The sequence below is a fragment of the Nuphar pumila genome, chromosome 12 (assembly GCF_984573655.1).
Source record: "Nuphar pumila chromosome 12, dmNupPumi1.hap1.1, whole genome shotgun sequence".
NCBI lineage: Eukaryota > Viridiplantae > Streptophyta > Magnoliopsida > Nymphaeales > Nymphaeaceae > Nuphar > Nuphar pumila.
Genome location: NC_143260.1, coordinates 36,232,634 through 36,247,119, shown reverse-complemented (window position 1 = coordinate 36,247,119; position 14,486 = coordinate 36,232,634). Strand labels below are relative to the sequence as shown.

Here is a 14,486-nt window from a genome sequence, read left to right as displayed (position 1 = left end):
AATACTGTTAATTTACTGATTACACAACTAGAAAACAGTAAAACTACCCGAAATTAAACAATTACTTAAAAGACTGTTTTGTCCCCAAAGAAGGCAAAAATGGATTCTGACAGCTTTTTCGCAAAACGACTGTTTGAGGAATCAAACGAATTTCAAAATTAGTCAAATCACTTCTATTCTGTAAAAGACAGATCCAAGAATCTGACACACTTTACAGAAGTGAAAAATATGTTCCGGATCTCCAGAACGAAGCGTTTCAAAATCAGGATAATTTGGGAAATCGCTGGACCCGAAATTTCAAAATCAGAAAAAGTTGTTTTCATAATACGCTTAAAAACCAGACCAAATCAACTCGGATCGAGCTGAAATTTGGTCTGCAGACAGATAACACACCAATGTGGAGAATAGAAAAATAATATCCAGAAAACTCACGAAAAATCCACATGCAATAACTAGTGCACGATCGGGTAAAAATTAGGGTTTTGGTTCAGTGCACTATTCATCCCTTTGAATCCATAATTGACATTTGGACATTGAACCACGTACAAAAACAGTCCTAACTGAACCTAACCTACTGTTAAACTACAGCAAACAATAACAATTAAACTAAGCTATAAAATTTAAGAAATAACCTAACCTAAACTCACAAATACTCTAAATAAGATATCTAAATAAATATAAACTCTAATTAAACCTAATTTATAAAATCTAATATCACTAACTAAATTAACTATCTATTATAATATTAGTTCTAACTTACGATTAGTCTAACTAGCTAAAATTACTTACTAACTAAATTAAACACTAACTATCTAATCTAAATGACAAATCTAACTAAATCTAACATACTCTAACTAACATGATTACCAATCGAACTCATTAATCTAATGTTAATTCTAACCTAATAAATCAACTACTAACCTACGGTTAAACTAACTAGGGTTAGATTCTAATTAGGATTAGGGGTTTAACTAAGTCTAGGGTTAGTAGGGGTCGGTTAGTTCCTAACTAAGGTTGATTAAGGTTTAACTAGGGTCTAATAAGGTAGTTAAGGGGTCGGCTAGGTTTGGGTTAAGGTTAACTATGGTTCGGTTAATGAAGGTCGGTTAGAACTAACTAGGGTTAGGCTAACTAGACTAATGACTAACTATAGTTAGTAGGGGCAGTTTGGGATAACTAAGGTCGGTTTGGGTTAAGTAGGTTTACTAACTACTAGGGTTAACTAATTAGAACTAACTAACTAACTAAGGTTTGTTCTAACTAGGGTTAGGTTTAACTAACTCGGGTTATCTATCTAAGGTACGGTTAGGATAGGGTTTAACAATGTTTAATAGGGTTCGACTATTGGGATTAGGTAGGGTTTGACTATGGGTTGACAAAGGTCGGTTAGGTTTACTTAACTAGGGTTAGTCATGGTGGACAAGGGTTGGATGGGATAAGGTAGGTCGACTAGGATTTAGAATAAGATTAAATGATATAATAATTCATGGTTAGTTCCTAAAAACACTAAGTTTAATCTAAATTAATTACTACATTAAATATACACTACAATTAGAATCTACCTAATTAAACCTACACGAATTTACAAACCTAATTTAAGTCAATAACTTACTCTAATTAAATACACACGATTTTCTAAAATCTAATTCTAATGCTACATTACTAATTTAATTAACACCTAATTCAAATAACGAAATTAGTAAATAGGGCTTTCAATGATAGACCACGAATTTGGTATGAGTTACCTCCTCTCATTATTGCATTAATTGCACTTAGGAAAGTGTTCAACTTCAAAAACCGTCCAACCCATTGGATTCACACGTTTTTCCAAATAGGCATTAAAAACTATTAAATCCTTTTTGAAAACCTTCCCAAAATCACACTACACGATTTTGAATAGTCTTAAAAGAAGAAGTAGCATTTACATTCTTGCCAAATTCGAGTATACCATTTTGGAAATCTTTTTTTTGAAAATCGAAGCATTAAATCCTCTTTTTGAAAATCTTTCCCAAAGCAACCCACACGATTTTTGGGGTTGGCTTTAAATGGGTATTTATAAGTTCAAAACTTTCAAAAATTCGTGTAAATGCTTTTGGAAGGACCTTTGGAATTCCAAAGGGTTTCCAAAAGTCGTGTAACCCTCATTAAAAGGGCCTTTGGAATTCCAAAGGGTTGCCTTGTTGAAAAAATAAAACATTTATAATTGGGCTAGGGAATAGAGATTTCCTTAATTGCAATTCACGATTTTAGAGGAGGTGTATTCATACCAAAATCGTTTTCAACACAAAGACTACATTGCCCTTATCTACAATTTTCATTATTGAATAATTACTTACTCTAAACTAAAGTTAACCTAACTAAAGTAACTATACAAAAGTAATTCAAAGGACATGAATGGGAAATACAAATTGAAAAGATCTATCAACTTAAATCCTACACCAAAATGAACATACTAAATTAATGCTAAATTAACTATCATGAAAATCATGAATTATGCAACCTTTCTGGACCTCTAATGGCCGCCCTACCTATGGGGAAGAAGAAGACACTTACATGAAACACGACCTAGCTAAAACAAATATCACATGAGTAAAACAAAATTATCTAAATCTAAATATATTACACAACCTCTAAACACTCTTAACCTATATGAATCAAACCTTACAAGTTAGGATATACCGAAATTACATGCTATGAATTAAACAAAGCATTACATGAATCTACGACACAAAACTACATCAATTCTATCACTAAGACACGATAATGGCAAATCTAAATTAAACTAAGCCAATACACTATGATAACAATCTAATTAAACTAAAAATACATAGACTAAATAACTAACATGCTGGAACTTAAATCAAAACAGAAAATGACTTCTAACAAAGCCCTACAAATCGACTAAACTATGAACAAAACCGAAATTCATGAACTAAACTTCTACATGATTAAAAATCTAATAAAAATCTAACAATGATTGACAAACTAAAATTAAAATAGCAAGCAAAAACAAATGACAAACTGCTGGACGTCCTACCTAAAAACCGGAAAAACTACACTCGACTAGACAATTTTAGCAAAATCTAAAAATACACGAAACATGAAATCATCTAGAAACTTGTCCTAAGGTACTAAACTAGAACAAAACAAGAATCATTAGACTTAGAACAACTGAAAATCGCAAACATGCAGAAACCTCCTTTTAATCACACACACATACCCAAAAAGACATAAGAACTCCCAACGTTGGATTGAAAAACCTAAAAGTAAATGACCCAAACACCTAAACATCCTACGTGCTGGCTTTTGCACGAACAAAAGCTATACTAAGGCTGACAAAAATATAGAAAAATGCAGCACATTACACACACACATGATAGGTTTTAACTAGAAGCAATGGGTGAGAAGACCTACCTTTTGGGCGATCCGAAGAGTGGGGGGATGAAGAAGAGCGGACTTTGCTTGGCTTCGCACCGTTCGGGACCTCGTTGATGCTGGAAATACGCCATGGTACCATGCTCTACAGCTGCAACACGTTGGAAATCCACCGAAGATGAAATGTGAACCGATTCTCGATCGGGGGGCGTAGAAGACCGGATGGAGATAGAGCTGGCCCTTCTCGTTGGAGTGTTTCGCACTTCCACCCGAGAAAAGTGTTTCCCACCTCTGCTGCACCTGCAAAACACAGCAACAATGGAGATTAAACAATATGGAAGATAAAGAAATGTAAAGAATTGAAAGGGAGACAAGGTAGAATGCTTGGTTCTCAAGCTTTTCTCCATGTCTTCAATGGAGATGGAAGGAGGTGGAAGATGAGAAGGGGCTGGAGCTAGAATCGTGCCCCTAGGGCACAAAAACCAAGGCAAAGACAAGCTGGAATGGGCGCCCCCTCTCCCTTTTGACGTTTTGGCCTCTTTTGGCCATTTTACAAAAACAGGTTTAAAATAAAAATATTTGCTGGGCGCCTCTTTCTGCAGGGGGTTTTTGGAAAATGTTTTTACAAAACTTAAGTGGGCTGGAGCTGGGTTAAATCCATGAAATTTGGTCCAGATCCAAAGTCCAAATGGGCGTCTGGATCCAAATCTCTCAAATCGGATCCGATATTTGACCCGTTACACTGTAAATGCCATAATTCCTTCATTTTAAGTCTGATTTCAATGAAATTCGAACCAAAGCTCTATAATCATATTATGCACCTAAGTGTATGCTTTAAACCTATAGATGATGCATTTATGCAGTGAAAACATGTTAAGAAAATGTGATATTTATGCATCATCACGCATGTTCACACATATTTTTTTGAGATCTACACAAAGCGCACAAAAACAAATTTTGTGGACCTCCTTATGATTGTAACTTTGCAAATACCTTAGTAAAATCACATGTTTCATACCAAAGTCGTTGAAAACCGTGCAAACCTTATTTTCTTCACCTTTTTGTAACTCTCACTTAAATGTACATTCACATCTTATTTTTTGCGGTATTCATGAATCACTCAAATACAACTTAAGTGAACCTCCTTTAATCGTAGCTTCACAAATAGCACAATAAATCATATATTTTATAAGAAAATCACATATTTAATTGTGTTGCGAGATGCAAATATATTTTATAAGAATATCACATACATATATTCATTTATTATATTTATTTGAAAAACAAACATGTTACAAACATAAACATTCACAATACATAGCTCAACATTAGAGAGTTTGATTTTTGGCTTCTTAATGCCAATCTGGTTACTGTTTTTGTCCGCAAACAATCTTTTCTCTCGAGCAAATGATTGAGGCAAAACCACCTCCTATGCAACCCGACTCTTGAATCTGCAAATCCTGCAATTCGACCCTGGAGTATTTGCTTGTTCTTCTAATGATTCACTTTCAATCAAACATAGCTCCACACCGTATTTTAGGTTCAATCTTTGGCTTCTTAATGTCAACCATATTACTATTTTTGTCTTCATATCCTCTCTTCTCTATGCACTCTCCACAACCAAGACCTATTTTTTTATGATAACCATTAACATCATTCACTACCTCACCATCTCCACCTATTGTATTCTCCAAAATCTTCTTCACCTTAGCCATGGCATCCTCTTATTGTTATTCTAAAATGTTCTCCATCATTGTTTTTTAAAGGCGAAAACAAACCCTAAAATGCGAACCATCGATTTTTTTAATATTAAAGTGTCGTACTTAATGCAATTTGAAAAATTTTGCATGATAAAAATTTATGCAGATTGCTATGTATGTGCGGATCTCCTAGGAGAAAATTCACATATGTGGGAGGACCTTTGCAAATTTGAGAGAAAATTCACATATTTGTGAGGAATTTTGCATATTTGGGACGATATATATGCAAACCTAGTCTGAGTATTTGTTAAGTTTTGAGGTTTGAGTTTAAAAAGATGCTCACAAATATAATTATGCAAACTTCATGATGTCTGCAGTATATATATATGTGGACGTCCTTTGTAATACTCGATGAGCAAAGCTAAATATCGTGCAAACTTAGTAAGTTTCACATGCGAAGGTTAAAAAGGTCCTTTTATATTTGGTTATTTATGATTTTGGACATCGGTAAAATTTGACAAATTGTAAGGTTTTTTTAAAAGCACAACATTCATCGAACAATACAATCATTTTTTGTTTATATATATATATATATATATATATATATATATATATATATATATATATATATATATATATATATATATATATATATATATATATATGTATTATCAACATCGAGCTTCTTTTCCTCATTGGAGGATGAAAGAAAAACCCCCAAACATACTCTAAAGGGCATTTATTACACTCTCACTCAAAGGAAACATTTTTCCTTTGAAAGAGTGACTTTGAAGAAAAAGTGCTTCCCAAAGAGAAGAGGTATGAACCCATTTTTTATAGCAAAATTGTTTTTTAAAATTTTTTATGTGTGTTCCACCATATGCTTCTCATAAAAATGTTTATTTCACCAATTGTAAGAAAGAGACCTTATTTTTTTATGAAAAAATCTCTTTCATCATACAAAGCATGAAACAAACACCCCCTACCTTGAATGAAGAGAAAGACACTTTCAAGTTAAGTGGACCTCTTTCCCGTAACAAACGGGGCCTAAGAGATTGTTTGATGCCTTGTCCAAACTTGGACGAAATGAATGAACAAAACATACAATATATATGTTTTGTAACAACCATACCAAGTTCAACGTTTGTTTGGAGTGTCTACTGAGGTTGTATTACTTATGTTCGTTGTTTGATTTACATTGTGTGTATAATTTGAACACACATTGATAATGAGTCAGATAACTTCATTTTGGATCGTACGACTTGATCCACCTACCAATATCCATGTTTTAACATATTATAGATTTTAACCATGGATATAGATCTTATATTAGATCCAAATACTAAAATAATATAAAACATGTGCGAAGACCATTTTTTATTCACTCAAGATTTGCAAAAAACAAAGGTTAAAATCCCTAAAATCTAGGCATATCTGAATATCCTTAAAAATCTAAGCATACCTGAATAGCCCTAAAATCTAAGCACATCTTAAATAGAAAAAAATGATTTTGCATGTATTCACTTTAGATTTGCAAAAAAAAAGAAGAGTTAAAATCCCTAAAATCTAAGCATACCCGAATATCCCTCCTTAAAATCCTTAAATTCCAATCCTACAGCAACATAAAGAGAGAGATATGTGTTCGCCGAAAGAACAAGAGCTCAGAGAGGCTTGCGTGTTTGCCAGAAGGATGTCAGAGGGACGGTGTTCGAGACTCGAAGAGGGATTGCTTGTTTGCCAGAGGAATGGTGGTTGAGGCTCGCAGAAAAGATGATTGTTGCTCGCCGGAGGTGTTCTTTTTTTTAACCTTTTGTTTCCGCATCCCTGGTAACAGGGGGTGAAATACCATTCCTTGGATGCGATGGACACACAGAACACGCACCAACCATGTTCAATGATTGTTTCATACACCGTCCCAACCAGCTGCACCGGCCAATTTCGAGCTGAGGAAGGTGTATCAAACAAGTCCAAAGGAGGCTTTTGTTACACTCCCACTCAAAAGAAGTCTTTTTCCTTTGAAAGGGCCACCTTAGAGGGAAATTGCTTCTCCATTGGGAGAGGTATGAACCCATTTTGATAGAAAAACTGTTTTTTAGCATTTATTAGGTGAGTCCCACCACATATTTCTCATAGACATTTTTGTTTCACCCTCTATAGGAAAGACTCTATTTCCTATGAAAGGAAAATTGACTCATATGAAAGGGCATGGCACGTCTGTTTTACACCAAAAGGTGGAAAAGAAGCGTCTGTTTTACACAAAAAGGTGGGAAAGAAGCTCACTTTCAAGTGAAAATGGGTCATTTTCTCATTCGAGGCAAAACAAACACTCAACCAGGAAAAGGCCCACCCATGGCATCCACCAAAGAAATGGGGTCACACCACCCTCCTTGGGGAACAACTTCCGGGCAAAACTCGCTTCCCCAGCTCCTCCCATCAGGCGGGAAACAAACACCCACTAAGGAAAACAACCATGAAACAAGAGAAGAAAAGGAGCAGCAGTTTACTATCACAAGTGCAAGGTGGCGAAGTAAAGGGGCAATTCCCCCCCCCCCCCCCCCCAAGCAGGTAAAAAAATAGTTCATCAGTTGCTCATTACGGTTACAATGATATTGTTCATAACCGATCTACGAACATAAAGTCTCACGGTAAATATTTCTCACAAACATTTGTGACTATAAGAGAAGCTTACCAGCCAAGTACAATGAGTGCATAGCAAGACTGCCAAAGGACAAGATGTTTGCTAGCGATGATAATCCGTGGATCATCCCGAATTTCTTGTTCATAGCTGCTAATTTTGGATTGACCTTTGCCACTTCAACATTCTTCGTCCACCCAACCTCTTCACCAATGTTTGCTTCTCTTTCCACTTTGTGCCGCAGCTTCATCATCTGGAACAAGGAAATCATCAAAAGAATCAGATAAAAATGTATCTGTGAATGACGCCATCAACATCTGTGCTTAACAAAAAAAAAAATGAAAACTTCGAATCATCAGCAATCTTGAACTGAACGCGGGTTCTCATCGACTGCATCGGGGATAAATGTGAACCCAGCAGTTCTAGTGCAGGCCTCCACTGGTAAAACCACTGCACTCCCAGCTTCAGCCATTCGGCAACCGGGTATCAAGGTCTTAACGTCCAATTTTGGATGCTTTTAAGCCAACCCACATAGTCAGGTGCGCAGAGATCTTCAATCAGCATTTTTTTTTCAGTGGATAACCCACCAAACTCAGCTGACTCTTTTCATGATTCACTCAAAGTCTCAAACCCAAAGAGCTCATCAAATTTGGAAATCTTTCACACTTATGATAAACTGCATACCTGATTATGATTTATGACCAGATTCAACCAAAATTTGCATTTCCTACCTTGTATACTCAGAAATACAAATGCCCACCCAGCTTAACTGAATAGATTTCATGACGTTCTACCCATATCTCAGGCGGCAAAATAGGACACCAACTCCTTGAAAACCCTATAGCTTGTTCTTGCAGACTCTCGGGCAGAAACATCATACACGCCCAAAGAAGATTTTCAAAAGACCAGATCAAGCAACAGAACATTAACAAAAAGTGGAAAAAGACATCCTACAATTTTCCTTCCAAAGGCATTCAACTATTGATAACAGCCCATTGCCTTCAAATAACCTGATAACTGGTCACTGGAGCCAAAGGAAGATCCTCAAACTAAAAGTTAATTTAATCTGTTTCTGAATGCACAATGCCAACAACAATGTAGAAATAATTATCATCCTCAAATTCAGGTCATCACATGTTTTTATTATAGTGAACCTTCGCCATGGTCTCATCAATGCATTGACACCTATGTTACTTGGACATTGAAGTGAGTGTTGGTGTCGGACACATGAAGAAGTATCGAACAAAGCAGGTCTTAAAAATCCAGACGCTTGGACATGACTATAGAGAGAGAAAAAGAGAGAAATTTAAACAGTCATGCAAACAAAACCATAAAATATAAAATGCACATTCCTTTCTCGTTTGCAATCAGATTCTTGATGGTTTACACAAATGTCAATGATGTAATATGAACATGTCAGATTTTAAGTACAAAAAGTCAAATCAAATCATTAAGACTAATGGGAGTGTTGGATGCTCAATGTTGGCATGATGGATACTTCCCAGGTAAGTATCTTCCAACTCTAAAATACTCGACACTTCTTTGTTTAATAAGTGTTCACAAAGCTGGACACCCATGTCTATGAGCTGTGTTGAGACACTTTTAAGGTGTCAAACACTCGGCACACGTGTCCAAATTTTTGAACCCTCCTAAATTTAAAAATAGTGTGTCAGTGTCGTGCCCAGGAGTGTCGGTGTCGGTGTTGGGAAGTATTAGACAGTGCACTTCAACCTAGGTGAAGTGTCTATGTAATATAGATTGACACCCATCACCTAACAAGTCTTCATAGATTGTACAATTAACTTCCACTAGTCGGCATACACCTCAAGACACCATTTAGTCCCATTACAAGGTAAGCTTGAAGTTGTTCTCTTACCCATGAAAGAGAAATCAGGTAACAAAACTAGAAAACAAAACCAAAGGATTGTGTATGAACAATGATCACAAGGAACACACGCTTTATTGAAGCCCTAGGATCAAACATGTGACGTGTGGAGCAGCATTGTCGGGAAAGTCCACTCTCCCAAGGTTTACCACCATAAAGTGAGGTCAATTAGGGCCTGATCCTGGTGGGTTCCTTGTCAAGAAAAAAAAAGAACAAAGCTGGAGACTCTTGAGCTTCTATAATGACCCATCCATAACATTCTAATTGTTAATACAACATTTTTTATCTTTCTGGGAAATTGAATCTTCGCTTTACATATCAAAGTAGATAGCCAATAAATAGTGTAAAAAGGTCGCAGCTGTCATCATAAAATCATCCATGCAGAATTTGGAGCTGAATCAATGAAATGGGCACCTCTCCTTTGTTGTCGGAAAAGCTGTGGCACGATACCAACTGGCAGCACTCAACATGCATCACCAAGGGTTTGCTCTCCTTATTAACACTCATGTGCTGTGACCATTTGACAAGGGTGATTCACTCCTCTAGGAACTATTTCATATAGCGGTGTAATCCTTACCCACCATTTAGTTTGTATGTTCCATGTGTTCCCATGCCTGACAAATTAGTTGTATGCAAGTTTTTTCAAGCAATGGGAACTAGTGAACATAGAAAGAAACAAGTGAATTTAAGCATCTGGACTTGGGAAAGGGTGTGCCAACAAACTTAGACATGTTTTATAGTCGTAGACAATATGGTGGCAAATGTTTAGATACAGTGGGTTGTAAGCATGGGTTGCTTGAAAGTGCTCACTGATCATCTTGCTCTTGATATTTCATTTATCACAAGATTAGCATATTACATTTGTGGTAAACAAGCTGAATAAACCAAGATTATACTGATTAGGCTTGGTTCCTTTAGACTCAAGGCCAGCTTAAATTCAAGGTGAGGCTTGGTTTGCCATGAACTCGAGATGCACCAAAGCTGGCGTGTTCCTAAAGAAAACTATCTTTTATATTTTAGTGCTTAAAATAAATGTGATAGTAACAAGGATACAGTGCGCCTCAACAACAGCTCTATAATATATATATATATATATATATATATATATATATATATATATATATATATATATATATATATATATATATATATATAGGAAAATGAAAACCTACCCAATAGAGAACCTCCCAAACCAACCTAATAAGAAATATTTATTGGACTTCCGGTGTTTTTTCGAAATTCTGACCTTACAGATGTGTTCAGCATGATTGATTTACTAGAAATCGGCATTTGGACCATGCATTTTGGATGCTTTTATCATCCAAATACTAAAGAAAGTGCAAAGAAGAGTGCTCTAACCAAAAAGAAAAAATACAGCAACAACCATATCGCAGATGATGCAGCACAATAAGATAATGTAAAATGCAAAAAAGACTAACAACACTACCCAAATACTAATAATTCATCCTTGAAATAAATCCTCTGCAATGATGGAGCAAGATACTTTGTAGCAGGAATGACTATAAAAAGGAAACCTTATTCCCAAAATACTTACATCGATCGTCATCGGCGTGAAGATGAACAAATTCGCGAGGTTAAACAGCATAGAAGAAGCCAGGAACCCGAGCTGAAGCTTCTCCGCCGAGGAAGAGTTCCTCCACGGATGCAGATACGAGAACGCCATTATCGAAATTGTGCCGCTGGCGGAGACCAAGGAGAAATAGGCCGGGAACATCTTGCTCTGAAGGTTCCCAAACAGGTGCCTGGGCATGTTCCTGAAATTACAACACATAATTCGCCAAATATGTTCCGAATTCTGGTTACTAGAACTTCCACGAAACCCTACAAGTTCTTCAGACGAACTAATATCTCAACGGAAAATGGAAAATTTTCTTGAAAGACCACCATACAAGTTCTTGGAATTCGCACTAACATCCGGACATATCATGGATACATGCTTGCAAGAGATCCGGATGAACCCATTTACCTGGAAAAACCGAGAGGATTTGGGATTTTTTAAGTAATGATCCTTGAATGGGACCACCCAACCACTTTCTAGAAGGAAATTCTCGAGCAGAAACGCAATGAAGAGAAAAGAAAAGTATGAAGACGCGAAGAAGATGAATGATGGGGAAATTGGGGCTGCTTACTTGAACATGATGATTCCACCGATGAAGGTGACCCAAAGGGCGGACCCCCAAGCGGTGGCGAAGCTCAGGAGGTGGGCCAGCCTCACGGCGACCACTACGACGCCGTCGGCGTCGGAGCTCGACATATCCGGCAGGAAGAACACGCCGGCGGCCAAGAAGGCCACGGCCGCTGCGAATCTTGTGATCCAAGCCATCTTCCTCCTCTTCTCCTGCTTCTCCTTCTTCCCACTTCGGATAATAAATACACCACCCCCGGCGGACAGTTCGAGAACTCGGGTCCGTATCTTTTAATTTTTTCCCGCTTTGGCGACTGTCACATGGTTATTGGAATACGACACGACTCGTAGATAAGTCTTTCTTTCTTTTTTAAATCGCAAGGAACTCTTACCGCGAACCGGAACATTTAACCGACACTCACGCCCTTACTAAATCCACATGAATCTTGCGACTTGCTTTTTAATTCTAATTTATTTTATATATTAATATGATAAATTTTTTAACTAATTAATTAATTAAAATGTAAGAATCCCGGTTTTTATGTAGATTCTTCTGTGACTCTTGAATAGCTTTTTTATTATAATTTTAAAAGTGAAATTGTTTTTTACTCCTATCATAGCTATCCATGTGCTCAAGAGGGTCTTCTGTCAAGCTGATGGCCTAGGATCGAATCCTGCTGGTACATGATGATTGTTGTTGGTTTACCATAGTTCGCGTAGGTAAAACTGGGTGGTTGCGGGACCAGCTGGTCTCTTTTTGAAAGATGAGGCCACAGCTTAGGGCCTTCAATTTTTGAAGGGCCTTCAAATTTTGGGGACTCAGATCAGGTCATTCGTGCATTGACCTTAGCGTGTTAGTGTTTTGTCTTTAATTAGAAAATTAATAAAAAATAAAAATTGTTTGTACTTTTTGTTTTTTCCTTGTTTTTGTTTTTTTAATAAACACAAACCTCTCTCACTCACCGTGGGTTTTCTGAGCTCTCTCTCTCTCTCTCTCTCTCTCTCTCTCTCTCTCTCTCTCTCTCTCTCTTTGCACCTGAGATTGAAAAGAAGCCTTTCTCTCTCCCTACTCTCCTCACCATGTGTTTCTCTCCGGTGAATACCCCCAACGATTTGGCGAGTGAGCCTCTTGTCAGTCGGCACCTCAAAACCCTAACTCCAGACCTAACAACAGGTCTTTTAGTGTTTTCCAAAATTAAACATTGATTAAGTCGTATCTAAGAACAACTCTGCTACAAGAAAGATTAAGTGGATTAGCTTTGCTATATACAGAGAGAGATACAATAATATATCATTAAAATCTAGAAATGTGGATTTTAGATAATATTTTTTGAACTGTTGTATGTTTTTTTGTTGTAGTGTGATAATATATATATATATATATATATATATATATATATATATATATATATATAAACCAATTAGTAAATATGGACATTGAGAATTTAAGAAAGTTTTAGGTATATTTTTATTTGAAACAATAGAACTTTGAAAAATATTGATATGAGTTTCTGATAAACATTGATGCAATGTTTGGAAAAAAATATCATACAGGTTTTAAAATAGTTGACACAACGTATATATTCTTGTAAGGATAGCTAAGTTAAACCATAGTGACAAACGTTTTAAACGGCAATTTTTTGTTTTTCAAAAACTCGCAAGAAATTGAAATTTTTTCATAAATCTTGCATTTTTTGGCAAAATCTTGACAATAAAAACAAATATAAAAACTATTTTTTATAATAAAATATTAATAAAAATGTTTAAAAAAAATACACATTTTTTGTGTGATAAATAGCCATTTAAAATGTAAATATCATGTTTAAATTGTGGTATTTAAAATTTTCATAAATCTCACGATCTTTTGAAAAACTCGCAATAAATTACCGTTTTAAACTTTCAGGCAATTTCTCATGCTATTATCACGAGATTTTCATAAATCTCGCGATATTTGTCACTATGAGTTAGACTAATTAAATGACTATTGTAAAACTCCAAGTAGCATCAGCCACCATATACAAAATAAAATTGTTGTTTTTGTGTAGAGATGTTAATAGCTACCAACGGGGACTCCCTGTAACACCCTGATCTGGGACCTCAGGAGTCCGAGTTCGGTTGGTATTACTTCCCAGAGGGAAGAGTGCAAAGCTTACACAGTGAAAACGTGGCTAAAAAAACTTTTTATTTCATTCTCATAAATCAACTTTTTATTACATTGATCATCATTCATAACAAAAGAAAAGCAATTACATTATTTTCAATGACAAAGAAAGTAAAAATATACCACTGCTCTATTGTAGATTGAAAAAGAACTGCTCACAAGCGACTGATCTAATGCCTGGAACCTACAGTTGTAATTAAAAAAAAAATAGGGGTGAGTCTACAACCCAGTAAGAAATAATCATAAGTAAATAAACAACAATTTACAACTGTAGTGGGCTCTAAGCCCCTAGTCTTATTTTAATTCTCGATACACCACACATGTTTGTATATTTTAATTTTCCCCATTACCGTTCTCAAATACTCTCTTTCACACAACTATTTTTAGGCTGGCTATACCGGTAATAGCCATCTATGGGCGTAGCAACCCTGTAGAACACCCCAATTCTACATGTTGGTCAGACAATGAACCATACACTCCCAATGGTCCCCAGACCACCAGGCACTGCAGTGAACCACCACGGGGACCCCACCAGTAGCTAGCCGGGAGGTCAAGCTCTTAATCTCGGCATGGTTCATGCTACA

General features: G+C 36.2%; 1 protein-coding gene across 1 annotated transcript; it reads right to left on the bottom strand.

The window, feature by feature from the left end:
• Nucleotides 1-7,641: 7,641 nt before the first annotated feature.
• Nucleotides 7,642-11,965, bottom strand: LOC149820693 (uncharacterized). The gene is made up of 3 exons (XM_089982103.1): nucleotides 11,746-11,965; nucleotides 11,151-11,370; nucleotides 7,642-7,963 (listed from the first exon to the last, which is right to left on the bottom strand). Exons 1-3 carry the CDS (start codon nucleotides 11,937-11,939, stop codon nucleotides 7,748-7,750), a joined length of 630 nt encoding a protein of 209 aa, XP_089838229.1. The 5' UTR covers nucleotides 11,940-11,965; the 3' UTR covers nucleotides 7,642-7,747.
• Nucleotides 11,966-14,486: the final 2,521 nt, after the last annotated feature.